Source organism: Myotis brandtii, unplaced genomic scaffold (assembly GCF_000412655.1).
Source record: "Myotis brandtii unplaced genomic scaffold, ASM41265v1 scaffold303, whole genome shotgun sequence".
NCBI classification, from domain to species: Eukaryota; Metazoa; Chordata; class Mammalia; order Chiroptera; family Vespertilionidae; genus Myotis; species Myotis brandtii.
In genome coordinates this window covers 2,810,669-2,833,439 of record NW_005361573.1, presented here as the reverse complement: position 1 = coordinate 2,833,439, position 22,771 = coordinate 2,810,669, and the positions used below count along the sequence as shown (strand labels likewise).

Genomic DNA, 22,771 nt, shown 5'->3' with positions numbered 1-22,771 from the left:
TTAGACTTATGAGACTAAGATTTAGGAGAGAACTCTGAGCTGGAATTGCATATTTGGAGTCACATAGTGGGTCTTGGTGTCATGGTATTAAATGAGATCACCAAGGAAAATTTTGTATATTGTTGTCATTATTATTTTTATTATTTAGGAAGGGTTCTATTCTCCTTTATTTTAAAAAATATATATTTTTATTGATTTCAGAGAGGGAGAGAGAGATAGAAACATCAGAGATAGAAACATCATTGATTGGCTGCATCCTGCACACCCCACACTGGGGCTCGAGCCCACAACCTGGGCCGGGAATTGAACTGTGACCTCCTGGTTCATAGGTCAACCCTCAACCACTGAGCCACACCGGCCTGGCCCCTTCTCCCTTATTAATTATCATAATTAAATTGAGAGGAAGCCTATAACTTATTTTCACAGTGAATCACATTTCACAGGTAAAAAAAACTGTGGTGAAGGCAATCAGTCAGTAAGCCAGACTTTAAAATTAAGGTTTCCAATTTCTCAGTCTTTTGCTTAAATTATTGGATACTAGCCAACAGACTTACCAAGTAATTAGCTTTGATGATTAATTTTAACAACTTCAACTGGATGACAGTACAGAAATGACTTTATGTTTTTCCCCCCAGATTATTAATTAGTGGCAGGGTATAAAATCACCTCAGAGCACCCAGTATTTCTCAGTGTGGTCTATTGACATTGGGGGTGTGATAATTCTTCATTGTGCAGGATTTTCCCACATAGTACAGGCTGTTTGGTGCCCCTGAGCCCACCCAGTGTAAGCCCCCAGATATTTGACACCAAAAATGCTTCACCACATTTCCAAATGCCCTTGGGGGTCTCCTGTCTCACATGCAGAGACTGAGACCCTTAAAGAAATGTGCCCCATTCTCACATCACATGCAGAGCTTGGCTATAATATTCTCAGAGCCCAGGATTTTTCTCTCCCCTTAGATGAGATGATCTGGTATCAAGTTCCCTTTAGTGTATTCACTTTAGAAATATGATTGCATCTAAGACTTAGAGTGAATTACATTCTATAGTAAAATAATGCTAGAGGGAGTGGCATATTTTGATTTTGTTCATTGTAATGTTGAGGGCTATAGTTATCAAAGCTGTTTGGAATAATAGCAGTATCCTAGAAAATGGAGTATCACAAAGATGAAAACTTGAGGCCAGGAGAAGTAAATTTTCTAAGACTATAAGCCAGTGAAATGGTAGAGCCAGGAATAGGGAACTTCCAATTTGGTCACAGTGCCTTTCTACCATAAAACACTATCTCCAGGCAACTGGTACTTCTGGGTTATTAAAGGTGATAGAAAAGTGTCCCTGAAACAAATTATTGTGAACTCGAGAAGTGGCAGACTAAGGGGGTAGGCAGTTTACCTAGGCCATCAGTTGAGAATGCAACAAAGGTAAAAGGGTTTTTTGATTGCTTGCTCGTTTATAACTTCATTCCATAAAGGACTTTACTTAGCTTACAATATCAAATGATGATACAATAGAAATAGAAAATTAAATCGGGTAAATACACATCAAAGTAGGAAACCACCCTCAGGGAAAAGAGCCAAAACATGCAGCCTAAAGGCTAACAGTTGTTACAGTAGAGGTCCATGTTGAGTCAGAGCTTCCTGGTGGCCAAAGCAAAAAGAGTAACAAACAGTCCTCATTACCCAAAAGATGGGAGCATAGAATTCCTCCAGGGAAGGAAAGCTGAATTCTAAGAGATTTCTCAAGGGAGATTTTATATAAGGTATTCTGGTAACAAAATTTATAGCATCAATAAAATTTTAACAGTAAAATTATAATAGATTTCTATATGCTTTTTCTAATAGGAAACTTGAATCAAAACCTGGCCCTGGCTGGGTAGCACAGTTGGTTAGAGGGTCATCCCTGTATGACAACATTGTGGGTTTGATTCCCTACCAGGGCACATACAAGAGTCAACCAATGAATATATAAATAAGTGGAACAACAGATGGATGTCTCTCTCTCCCTAACCCTCCCTCTCTCTCTCTCTCAAATCAATCAATAAATAAAAGTAAAGAAAAAACAAGTCAACTCTAGATCATTAAGGTTAAACCTCAATTAATTGAAGCCTATCCAGTATGGGTCCAAGGTCATTTGGTTCAAGTTTATGGATTTTAGTGGACGCACTTGATTCCGGGCTAGAATTTAGAACATCCAGAGGTGTGGATCACGTAAAATCCCCTCAGAACACTTCTATTAATAGGTGTCTCTCCTCTTACACAGACTTTGGAAGACAGTTTGAAATTGGAGGTTATGACAAGGGATTGGAAGATTGATATTGTATGGCACATCCAGTATTGTTTACTGTTAAACAATAGTCCACAAATCTGAGTGACCCAAAACGTGAAAGTACTATATTCATACACAGCCCACCACAGGCTCATATAGCCTTCAGGAGCAGCTCACTAATCCAGGCCTACAGCGGGACCATCTGGAACACATACTTCCCCAGTCAGTGAGGCAGGGGGAGAGAGCATGGAATATTGTACTCCAGCTCTTAACGCTCCTCTCTGGAAGTAACACATCGCTTGTACTCAGCATTGCAGTGGGCACCCCTGGCTTTTCCTGAGTAGGGAAATACTATCTGAATGTAGAAGAGAACCAGAGAGTATAGATCATTAGTAAAGCCTGCCACAGATGGGGGGAAAGGCAGTCCCAGCCAAGCGATGGAATGAGAAAGTCAGGCATACAAAGCAGGGTGGGAGAGAGTGGAAGAGTGAATGGGGCTGCTCTGTGACTGGCATAGCACAGGGAGCCTGGGGCAGGGAGGAGTGGGTTAGAGCTGGGTCCAGAAAGCTCGTAAATGCATTTTAATCAATCAACACTTTACTCCGCAGGCCACAGGGGCCCGTAGAAGGTATTCCAGGGAGGTGGGATTGGTCCTTTTTTTAGAGGCTCAGCTCAAGGGAGGAGCGGAAGGGCTATCTCTGCATTTCAGTAATTCTACCTCAGACTTTGAAACAAAAGAACTGTTTGTTTCATATAGAAACGAACTCCCTGCAACATTCTCTGCATTGTTAACTTATGAGGGTGCCTCCCACCTCTCATTGTGATCCACAATGAAAACCAGGCACACTTTGCCTTTTCCAAACAGTGACTAATGGCGGAGCTTGGCCAGGCAGGCCCGGCATATTTTTCACTCCGCTCTGGGCTTCCCACCAAGTTCTCTCGCAGTGGCCTGGCCACGGCCATTAGGGATGATTGTGCCTCGAACTTCCTACCTCATCATCCATCTCCAGAGCACCCCTCTCCAGCCACCTCCTTTTTAAATAGGTTTAATTATTATTTCCCCTGCTTCATGGCACAATTAATCTTCCCCACCACCTCGGAATTTACGGCCGTGCAGAACCAGGGAGTTTCTGAGCTGCTCACCTGCAGTCTGGGTTTTTAACTATCGGAGGGAAGTAGGAAGTGGGGCCTTGTATGAAGGCCGTGAAATACCTGTGGGCGCCAGTGGGCTCCAGGCTGGCTTCTTGCTATTATTTGCCCCAGGTGTGCAGGACAGTGGCAGGAGGGGACTTACAGAGGATCTAGCTTGGCCTCTGTTCAGCCTATGGGGAGCCTTGAGGGCCAGGAGTGAGCAATTAGGGCTCTCTATTTCGACTACATTTTATTTCCTCCAAGTTTGGTTATGAGATGAATGGATTCTGGGGAACCTAAAGTACAGCAGGGCAGCTATAGTTAACAATACTTAATATATTTGAAATTTGCTGAGAGTAGAAATTAAACATTCTCACTACAAAAGATGATGAATGTGCAATTTAACTTGATGGTGGCAATAATTTCACAATGTATATATACCAAATAATCACATTGTATACTTTAAATATTTACTGTTTTGTCAATTATACCTCAATAAAGCTGGGAGCAGGGAAAGACAAGTAGTTTCTAATGGAGTGTGTTTGTGGGAGGGAGAGGTGGTATCCTCGGCCTTATTATAGCGGCTCCTCCGAGTGGAAACAGAAGAGAGGGGCAGTTGGGATCTGGGACAAAAGTGCCACTCAACTCTCAGTGTCACTAAAGACATCCTCAATTGCCGCTGAAGCAAAAGGAAGATAACAGGCTCTTAGCTTCACTTATCCTTTGGAGGAGCAGGAAGAGCCTGGTGGGTTGGTAGGAAAAGTAGACAGATGTAATTAAGATAAATGATGGCAGAAGAGACATGGATGGCCCAAGAGGTGGTGCCCACACTAGTGATTACATCTGCCGCCTCCTCCTCCTTCTCCTCCTCCTCCTCCTCCTCCTTCTCCTTCATTCCTTAGGAGTTTCCGGTCTCTAATATGCACGTCTTTGCTCTAGATACAAATTTAGCCAGGCTGTTCTTATATAGCTGCCACAGGGTTGCTTTGGCCTGACAGTGTACTGTTAATAAAGAAGAAGTGGGTATAAAGTCATGACCACTTTTCACCAGCTCCATTCCAGAAGGGGAGCAGGTGAAAGAGGTGGACTCCTGCGTCAGAAGAACCTAGATTCCAGTACTAGTCTTGCCCCTGAAGGCCGTGTGGTCCCTGTGCGTTCTTGTCTTCCGGGTCTCTGAGACCACAGCAGTGACCTCAGGACTGTTTTGAAGTGTGAATGAGATCATCAGATAGAAAGCAGGCACAAGTTCTCAGGAAAAGCTTACCTACTGGGAAGATGCTTGTAGCTGACGTCATAGAACTGATTTTTTTAATTTCTGCCATTTAAAAATAGCTGTACCTTCGCTGTCCTTTAGGGACAAAAAATAATGGGGCCTTGTCTCCGGGTACATAAATAGTAACCGGAGAATGAGTTAAAGAAAACATCCAGTGGTTGCATTTCTAATACAGAGCACTTTGATTCCAGTCCTCTGTTTACTAAGCAGGTATTTCTCCTCTTCCCCACCCCAAGCTTTGAGATATTTTAGGTACAATATACAGAAGCTCTATGTGGAACTCAAGAGGGAGAGGGTCCGGGGAACCTGAAGATGTCTGCAGTTAGAATGATGGGTGCCCTGGAGAAACCGGGGCCACTCCTCCTGGCGAGGGGGCGCCTTGGGAAGAGCAGTTGAGCATGTGCAGCAGGTGTTCCCAGCTGCTTTCACCATCTCCTCCCACGTTTCCTGTTTGATAGACAAAATAGCATGTTGTCCTTTAAGATCACTTGAAATGAAAGGTACAACTAAATATCATGATTATAAAATTGAAACAATGGGACAAGCACCGTGTTGTTTGCAGTCTGTACATGCCCTCCTCCGGGCCTGGAGAAGGATAAGGAGGTTGGTATAGCTATAGAGGCTGGCGACCAGCTGATTTCTTTCTCTCCTGTGGTCCCAAAGATGAGGAAATGAACTTAGACATCCACATCAGGACTTAGCTATAAGAAAGTGTTTCCCAGTCCAGAATGGGCTACAGAACAGCTCTCTGCATATCTTTCTTATTTGATTTAACGTTCTATTGTGGAATTTTACACACACACACACACACACACACACACACACAGAAAGAGAGGACAGTACTGTATAATGAACCCCCACTAAGCTCATAAACCAGTTATCAACATTTTGCTAATCTTGTTTCATCTGTTTTCATAAACACGCATGCATGCATGCACACACATGCTTACTTCCCAACCCCCTCTAGAGTATTTTAAAGTAAATCGTAGACACCATGTCATTTCATTTGTAAATGCTTCCATATGTATTTCTAACAGATGAGAACTTTATAAAACACAGCTACTGTCCCAGTTCACACCTAGTGAAACTGATTAATAACAGTTCCTTCGTATCTTCTGCTTATTTTAAAAGCAGATGGGCTGTGGGTCAAGAGTCCCTTCCTCAGCTCTGCCACTAACGCACTTCCTCTCACTGGGCCCAGGTCATGTCTTTATAAAGTGAGCCTGTGAGAGAGTCTCTTCCAATCCCCAATTCTTAGGTTTCCCCTGAGAATAGCTGGTGATGTGGCCAGGATGGAAGCCGTGGATGAACTCTTAAACCCCCATTTGGATCATGAACTATTAATAATCAGAACAGTAATATGCTCAGGAAATGATCAGAGCACGTCCATTGTTTGTGGAGGCACCGAAGCCCTACTTTTACAGAATTCACAAGTGAAAATGCAGTCAGAAGTCACTGCTGAAACGCTAAACATTCCAGTTTCAGCAGAAATTCTCCTGCTTGGCTTGTCCCGTGCATACCTCCATGGATGTTTGCTGGTCACGGTTAATAATAAAAGCAAAATGCACTGAGCACTGGCTATGTCCTGGCACAGTGCGAGCTTCTAGGAAGCATGGTCTCCTTAGCTCTCACAAGGGCTCTTTGTAGTTGGTATTGCTATTCCCAGGGCAGTGACCACTCCTGACACAGAGGTGGAGGCCGACGGTGCTGCTGTATAAACCCATCACCACACCCCCTGTGAGAACTCTGCTTTGTGGAAGGTCTTCTGCCCCACTAATCTTCATTTAATTCCCCTCCCCGAGCACGTTGTCACCTAGCGCACCCCGCTGACAGGCCCTCTGCAAGTCCTCATCTGAGTGACGGCCCTGGAAAATCAAGCTGCGGTCTCCAAAGGGAAGGAGGATCTGCAGATTATCTCCTCAGCATGTGCAGTCACTCTGCTGGCAGCTCTCGGCAGCTTTTATGTTGCCTCAATAAAGAGAAAGGCTGCCAATTGTGTGTAATGTTCCGTTCAGAATTCTCCTGGCTGGCAGCGGCGAGACAGTAGAGACCCAGGGCAGATGAAAAAAATCCCCACTCAGCCAGATCCATATCCTTTCGCCTTTGCTCGTGTCCGGAAGTTGTTTTGAGAATCTTCCTATAATTCTTTATAGATCCTTGGACGTATCAGACCGGGAGGAAAGGGAGGAGGAAAGGGGGGTGCGCGGGCAAGCTGGCTGGGGGTCAGATCATTTTGCCATAACCAGCAGGCAGTTTCTTTCACAAATCATTGAACCCTGAGTAGCCATTATCGTCCCAACTGCTCCCTATTACCTAGGCCAGACTCTTAAGGCCCTGAGAGCCAGACAGCATTCCCCTTCCTTTCTCTCACTCTGCTCAGACCATGGGTAGAAAGCATGCGACAGTTTACACAGATTATTGATATATACTAACATGTTTCTCATACCATTTCTTTGAGGTGATTATCACCTGACCTTGTTAATAAGAAGGCAAACAACATCAGAAAGTTTTCAATTTAAAAAAGAAAGAAAGGCCCAGAGACAAAAATTGGCTGTCTCAAAGATACTCAGCTAATGAGGTGAGAGCCAGGCTTGTAGAACAGGCCTTCTGACTTAAAGTTCTGTTCTTTGCCATTATGGTGTGCCTTCTAGAGATTTCGTCAGCTTCCTGAATGATGGGGTACCAGTGGGGAGCGGGGAGCTAGCAAGGAGACCTGTGTCTTTGGTGGTAGGGAGCAGGAAAAAACCTGAACTTCCTCTGATTGCCTTCTCTGAAGGTCTCAACATCCTCTTAGCAACTGACTAGTGATCATATTGGCTTAAAAATCATTACAGTGAAATCCAAAGCTGGGGGGCAGGGGGATCAATGCAAAGACATTGCTGGGGAGAAAGTGCTCAGAGGGGATGTGGGCACGCTGCTGCCCTCCCCGGCTCTGGCTCTGTCCATGGCTATGGACTGGTGGTTGGGCAGATATTTTGACTCTCATTTCAGAAATGCAGAAGCTGAGGAGAGAGGGAGTGAAATGATTCATTTTCTTTAAGGATACCTGGAAATTTGAAATCTAAAAGTTTTCTCTTTAGATAAAAGCATTTGAAGGGTCCAGGCTAACTGCTGGTCTTTAGAACAGAAATGTTGACGTCACTAATAATTTTTCACCACTAACAGGGGTCCTGGGTAATGCTAAGGTATTGCCTCTTGGGAAGCTCAGAGTTTCTAACCTTGAGACAGGTTCTGAAGACTCTTATCCTTCCAGCTTGGATGTGGGCGACATCTCCAGCCCAGGGGAGTGGCCAGACCCAACCCCCAGGAATATCACTCCTCTTATTGGATCAGTTTCAAAAATTCTTTCAGTAATTTTTAAACCAAGGGTTATGCATTCATCATAGAAAAAACACTGACAATACAAATAATCAAAAAGAAAAAAGTGCCATTCCACCACCCCAAAATTATTACTGTTAACATTTAAATAAATTTTATGTTGTATGTGTGTATATTATAAATGTAAACATATACATATATACATACATCCTATTCAATATTTTTATTAAAATGTACTGTTTGTGACCATATATCCCATTAACATATTACAATTTTTCCCATGTCAATATGTAAACTTCTACTTTACCATTTTTAATGGTACCATGTTATTGCATTGCATAGAGTACCATGATTTCTTAATTATTTTTAAATTACATATTTTACTCATACAAGCAAATACACAGAAGAATTGCCATAGTTTATTTAATCTCTGCCACCTCCAGCATTCCTTTTCCTTAAAGCATCTAATACGTCCAGTAACTAGTATTTAAATTTCATTTTATAGTTTACAATACACTTATACACACATTATTTCATTTGATCCTTTAAGGCTTGTATCATATTACTATTTTCCTCATTTTATAGATGAACCTTAAAAAGCTCAGAGAGGCTAAATGATGTATGCAGTACCCTAAGTCCAGTTAATGTCAAAGAGATGCTGGGCCCAGAGATGGACACACCTCCTGTGGTAGGGCAGACCTCCATCGTAGGCAGGGAGGAAGTGGGGACCAGAAGAGCGGCCCTGACATGCTCCTGTCTCCCCCCCCCCACACCCCACTTAGGCATTTATTATGTGTACTGACTTGTTTCGTGACTGTTTCCCTTATGACTCTGTGTGCTTTTTGAGGGCAGACACCTGTCTTCATTTCTCCTCTCCCTTGCTCCCACCACAATATTAGTGTACAATACTCAGTTCATGTTTCCTGGGTCGGTGTGTAAGTGAATGAATGAATAACAAATGAACAAGTGAATGAATGAATGAATAAATGAATGAATGAACGAACTAATGAAAGGTGTCACAGAGATAAGCAAATTGCAGAGGCTGGATTTTGACAGCTTCCTCCGTGCCTCTATTTTCAGTTCAGATATTTTAATAAGCCATCTTGGTGTCTGAGTTTTTGTACTTCTGCAGGTTTTTGTCACCACTGCAAAGCTCCCACACGGATGCATGGAAAAGCATGTTCAAAACCAAGGGCAAGGAGAAACTGTCTGCATGCTAGATTCCTTCTAGCTTTTCCAGTGCCCCACCCTGGCCCCAACTGGGATGAACCAGGCTCACCTTAAAGGCATCTCCGAAGTTACCTCTCTAATATCCCTCATTTGGAACTACTTGATATTTATGATCTCATTTGAACTGCTTGTGAAAACAATGGCTTAGCTTAGCAGCTTATAGCATACTTTATGAGGGTTGTTTGAAGTGCTATTATTGTTGACAGTAAAAGCTGTATAGCAGAATTACAAGAAATTTTGGAACAAAAATCATTCAAATCCCATCACCTAACAAGGCATCTATTTTTATTTTTGCATAATCTCCTCAAAGTCTCGTCCTTGTGCATATTTTTTTTCCCTACTCATCACAGGGAGCATGCAGCATTGTTTTCTGCTTTTCCACTTAATATTATTGTAAGAAGCCATATCCGATTTGGCTCAGTGGGTAGAGCATCAGCCTGCAGACTGCAGAGTCTCGGGTTTGATTTCATTCATGGGCACTTACCTTGGTTGCAGGCTGGATCCCCAGCCGGCCATGGTCGGGGTGCATGTGGGAGGCAACCAATCGATCTGTCTCTCTCACATCTATGTTTCTCTCTTTGTCACTCCCCCTCCCTTCTACTCTCTCTAAAAAAAAGCCCAAAAAAATCATTATTGTAAGAATCTTTCCTCCCCCACCATTTTTCTGCATAGACTTTATAATTATCTTTTAAAAATGTTGTTATTAATTTTTTTGGAGAGAGAGGAAGAGAGAGGGATAAAGAGATAGAAATATCCACGAGAGAGAAACATCAATTGGCTGCCTCCTGCACACATACTGGGGATCAAGCCCACAACCCCAGCATGTGCCCTGGCCAGGAATCCAACCATGTCCTTCTGGTTCATAGGTCAACGCTCAACCTCTGAGCCACTCCGGTGGGGCATAATTATCTTTTTAATGACCAAAAATCCTCTATTGGATTGATATATGGCGGCCCCTGTGTTTGCCATTTAAGATGTTCCTGATTTTCCACTAACCCATACTGTGGCAATAAACATTGTTATGCTTATAGCTTTTGCATTTGTTGCCCGATTTCCTTAGAACGCTGCCCTCCCATGAGGAGCTTTGCAGGGTCTGAGCAGCATTGTGCTTGTGGCTCTTGCCATGCTGCTTCTCCAAAGGCTGTGCCAACTTATGTCCAGCAGTGATGTGTTTACCCGTGTCAGGGCAGCTTCATCAGTATAGGATGTTGTTTAAATTTTGTGTGTGCTAATTTAGTAAACATAATGTGGTACTTCAGGGTTGCTTTATTTTGCATTTCTTTGATTATTAAAAGAAATTAGCATTTTTTCCCTCTGGGTACCTTTTGGATTTCCTTGGATGTGAGTTGTCTGCTGCCTCAGTGCTTCGCCCATTTCAGTAAATTTAAATCTTGATTTTTTAAAAAGCCAGACCCAGTAAAATCTTTACACACAATAGCTATTGTATTTTTAATATATTTTCCAGTATGGTGTTTGCCTTTTAATTTTAGATATATATTTGTAGTAGAAAACATCTTATTTTTATAATCAAATCTGTCAATGTTTTTTTTTGTTGTTGCTTCGAAGCATAGAAAGCTACCCTCCCTCTGGAGACCTAATAAATATTTAATTCTACCTTCTGTTATTTTAAGCTCTTTAATTCATCTGGATTGTATTTGAGTATAACTTAAGTTGCAAATTACATTTTTTTCCAAATTGCTAATGTTATTCTAACCTTTTTCTGTTCTCTTTCTCAGGAATTATACACCAGATGAAAGGTGATTATGATACTGCACTGAAACTCCACAAGACCCACCTGTGCATCGCCCAGGAGCTGAGCGATTACGCTGCTCAGGGCCGTGCCTACGGGAACATGGGCAATGCCTACAATGCTCTGGGCATGTACGACCAGGCTGTCAAGTACCACCGGCAGGAGCTGCAGATCTCTATGGAAGTGAATGACCGCGCCTCGCAGGCATCCACACACGGGAACCTTGCTGTGGCCTACCAGGCCCTGGGTGCCCACGACCGGGCCCTGCAACACTATCAGAACCACCTGAACATTGCCCGGGAGCTGCGTGACATCCAGAGTGAGGCCCGGGCCCTCAGCAACCTGGGCAACTTCCACTGCTCTCGGGGGGAGTATGTCCAAGCTGCCCCCTATTATGAACAGTACCTCCGGCTTTCTCCAGACCTTCAAGACATGGAGGGAGAAGGGAAGGTCTGCCACAATCTCGGCTATGCCCATTACTGCCTGGGAAATTACCAGGAGGCGGTGAAGTACTATGAGCAGGATCTGGCACTGGCCAAAGACCTTCATGACAAACTGAGCCAAGCGAAAGCTTACTGCAACTTGGGCCTAGCATTCAAGGCTCTATTGAACTTTAGCAAAGCTGAAGAGTGTCAAAAGTACCTGCTGTCCCTAGCCCAGTCCCTGAATAATTCCCAGGCTAAATTCCGAGCCTTAGGGAACCTGGGCGATATATTCATCTGTAAAAAAGATATAAATGGTGCAATAAAATTCTATGAGCAGCAGCTGGGCTTAGCTCATCATGTAAAGGACAGAAGACTGGAGGCCAGTGCATATGCAGCCTTGGGCACTGCATACCGAATGATACAGAAATACGATAAGGCCTTGGGTTATCACACGCAGGAACTGGAGGTATATCAGGAGCTGAGCGACTTGCCAGGGGAGTGCAGAGCTCACGGGCACCTGGCTGCTGTCTACATGGCCCTTGGGAAATACACAATGGCATTCAAATGTTACGAAGAGCAGCTGGATCTAGGGCAGAAGCTGAAGGATCCAAGTCTAGAAGCCCAGGTCTACGGCAACATGGGCATCACAAAGATGAACATGAATGTGATGGAAGAAGCCATCGGCTACTTCGAGCAGCAGCTGGCCATGCTGCAGCAGCTAAGTGGAAACGAGTCTGTGCTCGACAGGGGCCGGGCCTACGGCAACCTGGGGGATTGCTATGAGGCCCTTGGTGACTATGAGGAAGCTATCAAGTACTATGAACAATATTTATCTGTTGCCCAGAGTCTGAATCGCATGCAAGACCAAGCCAAGGCTTACCGGGGCCTAGGAAACGGACACAGGTAAACGTGGTTGATAAACTTGCACAAAGAGCAGTTGTGACAGTAATGGCATGTGGTTTGTTCACTACAAAACATTTTCATACGTATCTCATTTGGTTCATCCAATGATTCTGTGAATTTAGCAGGGGATAGTACTACCTTTATGTTATGGAGGAGGTAACTGAGGCCCAGAGAGGTTAGGTTAATCTCCAAGGTTACACAGTTTAAAAGCGACAGCTGAGAGTCACACCCAGGGCTCTTTGACTCTGACTGCATTGCCTTTTTGACTGCATCGTAATGAGCAAGATAAAAGATAATAAGAACGGGAAAGATGAGTGAATCAATTTCACTGAGCTTTTCTGAATGCCTCCCACATTATATGAAGTGTTTTTTAATACATCATCTGTACCCACCAATTATTTGGCCCCCATTTTGTTGCTTTTAGGGAAAGCCATTTGATAATGGCAGGAGTGAATAAATATATACTATCATCATGCTGGGTACCTTGCATATATATCTTGCTTAACATTTATAGCAATCCTGTATTGCTCTCCATGTATTATCATCTGCTATGGGATGTGGGATTTATTATCATTTAGAAACTGAGGCTCAGGAAAAGGAATTTACGTGCCTCCACACAACTGGTTTGGTCTGCTGCCAGAATCTATGTTCTTCCCAGTCTTATCACGTCATCTCTTAGCAGCAGCACAAAGAGATACACTGTTGGCCAAGGTGATGCTTTTCCTTCCGAATGTGGGGAGCCCAAGAAGGTGTCTGTGTCTGCAAAATATACGGCTTCTCCAGATAGGCAGGGGATTAGGGCTCCTGGAGTGGAGGGAAGGCAAGGGTCAAACTAAATCATCACCCACAGAGTGCTCGGAGGAGTTCAGGGTGAAGGATTTATAGCTGTTGTAAAGTGATTTCAAAAACATAGTCTAAGCAGTAGTGGAAATTGGGAGGCCTGAAGAACCAAACAGTTCACTTGCTATCATTGTGCCTATTAATATATTTTATGTTTCCTCTGGGGTGTATATCCCATTGAATCTCAAGCTCTTGGGAAGGTCACTAAGGGATGACTTTTGAATTGCTTTCCAGATTATGAAATTCCCCTGCATCTCACTCTAAGGGCACATGATAGATTTTAGCTAGAAGAGGAGTTAAGAGCTTCTATAGTAAGTGACAGTGACAAATGCTTTTCATTTTCTCAGGGGCTTTAGTATGTCTGCACCTGCACAAAATAATATCATTGCTTTTCTGTCTACATCCCCACAGGGCAATGGGGAGCTTGCAGCAAGCCCTTGTGTGCTTTGAAAAGAGGCTCGTGGTCGCCCATGAGCTCGGGGAGGCCTTTAATAAAGCCCAGGCCTATGGAGAACTGGGAAGTCTGCACAGCCAATTAGGGAATTACGAACAGGCCATTTCCTGCCTTGAACGCCAGCTGAACATTGCTAGGGAGATGAAAGACCGAGCTCTGGAAAGTGATGCGGCCTGTGGCCTGGGGGGCGTCTACCAGCAGATGGGGGAGTATGATACAGCCCTGCAGTACCACCAGCTCGATCTGCAGATCGCAGAGGAAACCAACAACCCCACATGCCAGGGCCGAGCCTATGGGAACCTGGGCCTGACGTACGAATCTCTGGGCACCTTCGAGAGGGCTGTGGTCTATCAAGAACAGCACTTGAGTATCGCTGCCCAGATGAACGACTTGGTGGCCAAGACGGTGTCATATAGTAGCCTTGGAAGGACCCATCATGCTTTGCAGAACTATTCCCAGGCGGTCATGTACTTACAGGAAGGTAAGTGCAAAGGCCCCCGTGGTCTCTGGGTCTACTCTGAGATGGAGTTCAGAGTCTAGTCAGAGGGCAGTATGCACCGTCTGAGTGGCCACCCGGCTTGCAGTGAGGATCTCAGAAGTCACTTCCATTCCACTCCGAAACCATGGTGCACCCCCTGGGTGTTCTTTATAGCACAAAGGCATTCTAGGGTCCAGAGTGTATTACCCAGCTTGTCTTACTCTGCCAGCCAGCTGCCCAAGGAGCAGTTACCCTCCTTCCTGCTTTTCAGAATCCTCTGAGTGAACAACACATTCTGCCAAGGTGAATCAAATAAGATCTAATCATGTAAAACTTAAGAGTCAGAGGAAAATTCTTAGAATATATCACAACTATCCAGAAGTCCATGTTGCTGCAGCAGCTGAGGTCCAACCCTGAAGCATCAGTCTGAGGGTCACTCAGGCAGTTGACTAGACTTCCTTCTCAGAGCTTATTACCTTCAGTGCTCGGTCGGGATGGGGCACAGTAGTCTTGTTCCAGGCAGGCCCAGAAAGTGGCTGCAGCTGCTGTTGCTCCTCCCCCTCTCCCTTCCCTTCCCCTTCCTGACCCTCCCCCTTCCCTTCTGCTGTCAAGTTCCCTTCAGTTACCTGAGCTGTCAGTGCTGGGAGGCTTCCTTCACCTCTTCTCTACTAGTGAAAACACTGCTCCTCCCATGGGCACATTGCATCCTCCCGTCCTGGGAAAGCGGCAGGTATGGTGATCTTGGCTCACTAGTAAAAGGAAATTGTTGCTGATTTCAAGCAAAAACTCTCAGCTATAGTTTCCAAGGGTTGTTTTTTTTTTTTTTTAACATATATAGTTATTTAATTGGATTTAATTCTCACAGTAACCTTGAGAGGTTTTTATTCCCATTTGCAGCTAAGTAACCTGAGACTCGGAGAGTACAATGACTTGATTCTGACTGCGTGGTCAGTCAGTGGTGAGGTGGGGCTCACCCAGCTTTTCTGACCCCAGGAACCATGTAAGACCCTGTGTGGCGTTGCTCCGAACCTCCCAGGAACAGAACAGGGTCGGGGCAGTCATATCCCTATTCCTCCCGAGCCCCAGCTGGGAAGCCGGGAGAGAGGGAAGCAGGAAGCCAAGTGGAAAATGGGCCAGAGGCTGACGTTTCTTTGCGCAGACCAGGGACTGCTCTGGCCTGCAGGCTGAGAGGTTACCGAGAGGCTGAGCGCCGCTTCCCAGACCTTATTTGGCTCCCACTCACTGGGAGCTTGCCTCGATGCATTAAATATGAGAATTGGCTTCTGGTTTCCTGAAACTTGACTGTGGTAGAATTCCAACAGACTGGGGGCGATTTTCAGTTGAATTTGTGAAAACCATTAAATTCAGACCCAGCATATGACAACCTTTCAGCTGTGTTCTTTTGTACTTCCTGAAATATTGTTTCCATAAAGCAGCTGCTTTGCCTGAGACATTGTAACATAATTCTCTATTTATGGGAAACTCAATTTCATTTTTATTGTTCCTTGTAGTTTTAAGGCTCACAGAGACCTAAATTCGTATGGTGGCATCTCCTCGGTGCTTGTTTCGTGGGTGTGCTCTACCAGAGAGCCGGGGTGCCTGGGGCCAGACAAGACACCTCTTCTCTTGAGCTGTGACAGAGCAGGGCACCTGGAAGGCCTTTCGGAGTCCTCTGAGTCGGGTCTGTACCCTCTTGCAAGGAGGGAACAGTTCAATCAGAAACCACCTCAGTGCCTTCTCTCTGGTTTTCAGAGGGGCCTATGGATCAACCTCTCGGGGCCCCACTCAGGAGACTCTCACACGTGGAGCCTCGCCTGGGTCTTTTGAACAAGCCCTGCAGGTGATTTGTAGGGATGCCCTGGTTAAAACCACTGGTCTCCTCCAGCCTTTCCTCCTTTTTTTTTTTTTTTTTGCAAGTGAAGAGAGGGAGCCTGGAGCAATTTAGTGGCCTTACTTAGTCGTGCAACTAGTTCCTAGCAGACCAGCTCCAGGAGAGCTGGATGGGTGGGTCAGATCCCTAAGAGACAGAAGCAGATAGAAACGGGCGTAACAGGTACGCTGTCTGTCCAGTGGGCTTTTAGCTCTTCGTTGCTGAACCCCTGACTATGGGCCAGGGAGTGCCCTACCTGCTGGGGACCCAGCAGGGAACAAAGCAAAGCCCCAGCTTACACAGAAGGTACCTCGGGATTGGGGTGGGGGTACCTCAATGATTTTACTTCCAACTCATAGACCCAGAGCTGGCAGGGATAGCTATGTTGAAGAATGAGTATGGTTAGTTTGTTGAAGGTTAAAACAGCCAGTATTCTCCTGGTTTTCATCCAAGATCCATCTTCTTTCATTTGTGTTTCTACTCTGTGAAGTATTTTAAAATGTGAATAACTTGCAAGTATTATTTTTGTTACCCAGTAACATGATTTAAAGTTAAAATGCTATTTCTAAGTTTTCTGAGTTATATGCATTTTGAAATGCGTAATATTTTTATGAGCTGGAACCTGAGTATTGCTTTTATTAGCTTCTCAACTGACTCAGTTCCTTTTCAAAAGCCTGAAATTGCATGGGCCCAGCATGCTCAGAAGCGGGCTCTCATCCACCCTGAATTAGATTAGGAAAAGGAAGTCCTTTCTCTGTGTGCGCAGCTCTAGTGTGGGAGCCTTCATGCTGTCTTCTGGACAAACTAACGCCTGTGTACAGAGAGCAGGGAGGGTAATGAGGACAAAGTGATGCTGAGAACCGCTCAGTGGCCAGTACAATAAGTGGGCGCCCCCTTATTTGGCTCCCACAAAGCCTTGGAGGTTGCTGGTGTCCTGAAATTCAGAAGCTTACTGTAGTAAGTGACCCGAACTGCAGGTGTCTATTGGAAAGCCTTTAGAATGGGGACAATCTTATTTAAGACTTTGGACTCATAATAGCACTTGTTCTGCAACCCCGCTGAGGCACATCAAAATCTCAGCCTTAAAGGAAAAACAGATTGGACATGAAATGCATCAGCATCAGTAATAGAAGGTGGTGTCAGGCGGTGTGAGCACTCTGCTTTCGGGAGTACATCAGTATGTCTCCCACCCACACTGATTGGATCCTGTGCACGTGAAATAGGGAACTGTATCCGCGTGGCTTTTGTGCTTGACCATGGCACTACCGGGAAAGCTTTTGCAGCCAAAGAATTGGGTTAGATCCATTTATAGGCCCAGTTTTCATTCGCAAAGCGAGGGATTTCACATCTGGGAGGGTGGCAGGTTAGGTTCCATTCGTTTTAGTGTTTCTGCCTGCCACGCAAACCTGTCTTCTGCTGATCGCCATCACCTGAGCTCTTCCTGGGGCGCCTTGCGTGCCCTGGAAAGGTTGCTGCCATCACAGAATTTGAAGAGAATGCTTACTCTGCCTGGCTGGTTCTCCCTTTGCCCTGCACTTTATCTAGCTGTGTTAACATATTTTATTTACACTTGAGACAGAATTACCCTCCTGGACTCCTTGGCAGGTGGAATTGTGTATCTTCTATGTTTCCTTAAAATTTCTCTATCTGATTTCAGGTTTAAGGTTAGCTGAGCAACTGGGCCGAAGAGAAGATGAAGCCAAAATTCGCCATGGTCTTGGCCTCTCCCTTTGGGCAAGTGGGAACCTGGAGGAGGCTCAACACCAGGTGAGTAGAACCCTTGTCCCAGGTGGAAATCTTGGGATTACTGTTCTCATCGTAATTGGCCAGAAGGTGCTGGCCTCTGTACTTGGGTTGATGTAAAGGTTTTCCAGCCTGTACCAGCCCAGAAATGCTGAGCCTAGTAAAGATTCTTGCTCAGCTGTGTGATAGATTTCTCAATAATTTCTTTGACATTCTTGTATTATGTGCTGCTGTTCCTCATTAATCCTTAATATGAAATTACATACATACATTTTATAATAGAAGTAGTCAAGAATTCATGATTATTGGATTTAATGTCCTGATTTCTCTCTCTCTCTCTCTCTCTCTCTCTCTCTCTCTACACACACACACACACACACACACACACACACACACACACACAGTTCATGGTTCTGCCTTTGTGGGTTCCTCCGGCAGGTTGGAGGAGTTGTGAGATGGTATCATCTAAAATCACACACTTAACCACTTAAGCAGCATATGAGTGATCACTGGGGAGGGCATTGTGCTAGGCAGAAGGGGCAAAGGATGAGGGAATGAAGTTGAGCACATGATGTGACTGAATTTGTGCCATAGCATCCTGAAATGTTATGGTATTTTACTGTACTTTTTAAACTATTAAAGGCAATTTAAAGAATTCTCCAATTTCCTGGTTTTAAAAATTAAAACTTGTATTGATGTAGTAATTTACAGTTTTCACAGTACTTTCACTCACTGCATGTATTCCTTAAGCAACCATGCGAGGTAGAATGATAACTGTCCTTCGTAGAGAAGAAACGGAGGCTCGGAAGCTCACCAAAAGTCACACAGCTGGTCAGTGGCAGAGCTGGGAGTCATCCCTCTCTCCCGGTCTGTCTCTTAGTCTTAGCATTCTGTTTTTTAAATTTGCATGAACTTAACATTTGATACTGTATTTTCAGCATGTAAATATCAGAAGAGTTTTGTGATCTCACTGATAAAGAAGCCTTTAGAGCAGCAGGATAGTGTGCGTGGCTCTAGGGCAGCTGGTCCAACAAAGACCTGACCCTGGGACACTGCTGTGGAGGCCAGTGTTTGATTCAGCTGAACTGCCTACAGAAAGCTATGCCTCTCCTGGGAGTGCGTGGCCTTCATCTCAGTCCCCGCCCCTCGCCCTCCCCCCTCATCTATTCCCAGCCCGCCTGCACCACACCTGTTCCCACTTCAGTCCTTAGGCACTGAGAAGTGTGTGTGCTGAATTATAGTTGCTTGATGACAAGAGGAGAGACATTTTTTAAAATTCAAAATCAGCACTTGGTTGGATTAGTAGCTGATTTTTTGTTTTACAACTTTCAGACTACAAGTCTATAACCTGTCTTCTAAATCCCTTTATCCACCCTAACCTGTTTTGCTCAGTGGATAGAGCATCGGCCTGCAGACTGAAGGGTCCTGGGTTCGATTTCAGTCAAGAGCACGTACCTTGGTTGCATGCTCTTCCCAGGCCCGGGCCCTGGTTGGGGCACATGCAGGAGGCAACCAATTGATGTGTTTCTCTCACATCGATATTTCTGTCTTTCCCTCTCTCTTCCACTCTCTCGAAAAATCAATGGAAAAAGATCCTTGGGTAAGGATTAAAAATAAATAATTCCCTTTATCTGTCAAAAATTGATTACATACCGTAAACTAGTTTACCAGGTATATGATCTGATGCCTTTCCACTAGGACCTACCTGGAAATAAAATTCATCCTTACCACCCTTTAAAAATTTTTTTTAGGTTGTACACCAAAATGCGAGCAAAAGTTGTCTTTAGTCAGTGAGTGTCTGGAGTGTGGTTTCTGGGGAATGGATAATGTTCCCTTTCCCCTCCTTGCAGCTCTATAGGGCATCGGCCTTGTTTGAAACAATACGACATGAGGCGCAGCTGAGCACAGACTACAAACTCTCCCTCTTTGACCTGCAGACGTCATCCTACCAGGCCTTGCAACGGGTGCTCGTCAGCCTAGGTGAGAGCAGCTGGGGTTCCCACCTTGAGTGTGTGGGCTTGCGTATCTTAGTCGTTTAGTGATTGCTGTGATGAAATATGATTTGTTGTTACACCAAAAAATGTATTGGATTAAAAGTTGGATTGAAAGACTGAGGGAAAACTTAAAAGAGAGAAGCAATTTCAAACAACTAGAGACCTCAAATGTTTAAACCCTTTGCCCGTGGGGATTAGGAGAGAGAAGAGAAGTGTATGGGAGCCCAAAATGGAATGAGCTATCAGCTCGAACAATAATCACCAGTTATATCCATGGTGCTTTGAATAATGCCTCCCAGGCATCTTCACATTCAGTGCCTCATTTAATCTTTACCTTTAAGATGGGCAGGGCAACTATTAGGGTCCCTCTTTCTGAGACAAGGTCAGTGAAAGCGGGGAGGACCCACTCAGCAGAGGGACCAGCATGCACAAAGGCACAGAAATATAACCTGGGGGGGAGATGAGTGGGTGGGCTTGGACAATGTGAAGTGTAGAGGAGCTGCATTGAGGAGAGATAGATAGTCAAGAGCCAAGTCCTATAGGGCTCATCTGCCAAAGTCAAATCAGAATCAGAGTTGAGCAGGAAAGTCAGAGGGTAACCAGCGTCCGAAGAGCCCAGTGAATGGGGTCAGAAGCCAGGAGGCCGGGAGGCACCTCGGGATGTGGAGCAGATGCTAAGGATGAATCCCCTAAAGTGTGTCAAGGCTGGCTCTCATGTGGTATGGCTGCCAGACAGGGGAAGGCCGAGACCTTAGGGTGGTGTGGAATCTGAAAATACGGGTTTACCAGAGGGGACACTATACCTATCATCTGAGGCTGAACTGAGATGCTGTCACACATTGGAGTGCGGGGGTAGTGAGGCTTCTGCCCAGGATCTCTGTAGCTGATGGCCCCTCTCTGTAAGCACACTCCCCATGGAGTCCTCAGTCTGTCCCTTTTGTCTCGTAGGCCATCATGACGAAGCCCTGGCTGTGGCAGAAAGAGGACGGACGAGGGCATTTGCGGATCTTCTGGTAGAACGACAAACAGGACAACAGGACTCTGACCCCTACTCTCCAGTCACTATCGATCAGATCTTAGAGATGGTGAATGGCCAGAGAGGACTAGTGCTGTACTATTCTCTGGCCGCGGGCTACCTGTATAGCTGGCTGCTTGCTCCTGGGGCAGGTAAGATCTCTTTCTGTAGGAACAGGGCAATTATACACAAGACTGTGAACGCCTAATGAATAGAGGTGCATTACCATAGATCAGACTAAGAAGCTGATGTGGGATTTCAGCAAAGTCTCAGCCACAGTGGATAGTCCATGGTGGAGCATTCAATTAATAAGACAGCCCAGCTTTCTCATTCCCCCAAGAAATCGCTGCTCTGCACTGGCAAATGTGGAAGCATTTATCAAGGAAGACTAAGAGCAGGAGGATTAATTTCACTAGCAGTCCTGTTTGTAGGCAGCTGCTGTTCATTAGGTAATAAAGCGATGACTGTAAGTCCTAAGGAGTGCTTTCTAGCTATGATTTAATGGTTTTAACCCTTTGTTATGGTAAAGTTAAAGAGACTAAAACGATAGTGGCAAACCCTTCTCACAGTATATAAAAGAAGTCTTATGCTTGGCGTTTCTGAATTTAGCAGAATCCATTTTAACCAGTTTCATCCATTGTAAATTTATTTCAGAAATAAAAATTTCCTTTGATTAAATTGGCATTAAATGTTCAGGCTGTAACAGTTTCACTAAATACAGAACCAGTAACTAGCTGTTAGGGCCTTACTTTTCGCATAATAAAATGCTGATGGCTTTACCATGTTGGAGACACACCAGACCCAATTAAGAGTTTATTGACTGGGGAAGTGGATCTTCTAATTGGGAATCTTGAAGAATGAGCTTCTTGAATATCTGTAAGCCAATTTCAGAAAGTTCAACTGCCAGGAGAATTGATAAGGTTTCTTGATTATGTCTCCATCGCTTTGATTTTAAAAAGTGATGGCTGGATGACAACTCTCAGATGCTTCTTGGGTTCTAAGCACTCGTGCCTGTACACGCCGTGCCTCAGCATTATCGCTTATAATCTTTCCCCTTAACTCCATTTTTTATGGGCTTTCAATAAAGAACATTTTTACCTCTGACCTTTTTATGCTGAAGGTTTTAAGCTGTGATGTTCATGGTGGCTTGGCGAGTGTCAGCCACCGTGGGATGAATCCCTGTGTATCCCAGCCCCCAGCGGGCACTAATGCCCAGGAGGACTCGGCTGACAACAGAGATATCAGGCTCTTTCTCTCTGGTTGTTACGTTTTGGGGACATGATTTGACAGGTGGTATATCCATATCCCTGTAATAATGAGCCGTGTATAATGAGGCTCCTATTGTTTCCCTTTCTGTTCCTCTTTGCTCTTAATGAGACTCTGAAGCTTTCACCGGGGCCCTAATCAAATCAGAGAGGACCAGCATTTTCCAGCGCTGACACACCTCATTACCATGGGAGAATATGTCCTGTGTTTATTGCTAGAAGACCACTGTGGGTTCTGTCAGCTTCATACCACCGTCATTTTTTGCTTCTTTAATCCATTAATGACTGTTGACCAGTTAGTCTTATTTAAAAATAGTTTTATATGTTTATATCTGGCCTTTGTACTACAGATTGGTTTTGATTTGCTTTTGTGAAATGAAAGGGCTTTGAGTACCACCGTTTCCACTTGGCTGGTTATATTTTTATTCAGGATTTCAGTTCCTGGGGAGACTAAACGCTGGCATGCTCCTGCACTCTTCTGGAAAAAAACTTTCCCTGGTTGGTGAAAGTTTCCGTTTTGAAATACCTGTGAAGTAGTCATCATTTCAGGGGCTTCAGAATATATCGTCAAAAGCAAAAGCAAAAGCCCTGTGTTGAATTCCCTGTTTCAGGCACCAACCCTGATGGTGAAAGCTGCCAAAAGGGCGCCGACCAGACCTCCGAAACCCTCTTGAGAGGGTGGGTTTCAGGACTTCTTCACACGGTTTGGAGGAAGGCCTGCCTGTTAGAGGTCACATAGCATTGGCATTGCTGTCCCGTCCTTCACCTTTCCCGCCCCCAACCCCAGTCCTGTAACGTTGGCCGTGCCTGTCTTGTT

The 22,771-nt window shown here is 44.8% G+C and overlaps 1 protein-coding gene across 2 annotated transcripts in view; it reads left to right on the top strand.

Annotated features, from left to right (window-relative positions):
• Positions 1-22,771, top strand: part of TTC28 (tetratricopeptide repeat domain 28) — a 397,370-nt gene that overhangs the window by 303,553 nt on the left and 71,046 nt on the right. For both annotated transcript variants that reach the window (XM_014542487.1, XM_014542488.1), the window contains 5 exons: positions 10,954-12,295; positions 13,547-14,070; positions 17,595-17,704; positions 19,531-19,660; positions 20,623-20,841. In XM_014542487.1, the coding sequence (XP_014397973.1) occupies positions 10,954-12,295; positions 13,547-14,070; positions 17,595-17,704; positions 19,531-19,660; positions 20,623-20,841 (2,325 nt within the window). The remainder of the gene's footprint in view (positions 1-10,953; positions 12,296-13,546; positions 14,071-17,594; positions 17,705-19,530; positions 19,661-20,622; positions 20,842-22,771) is intronic.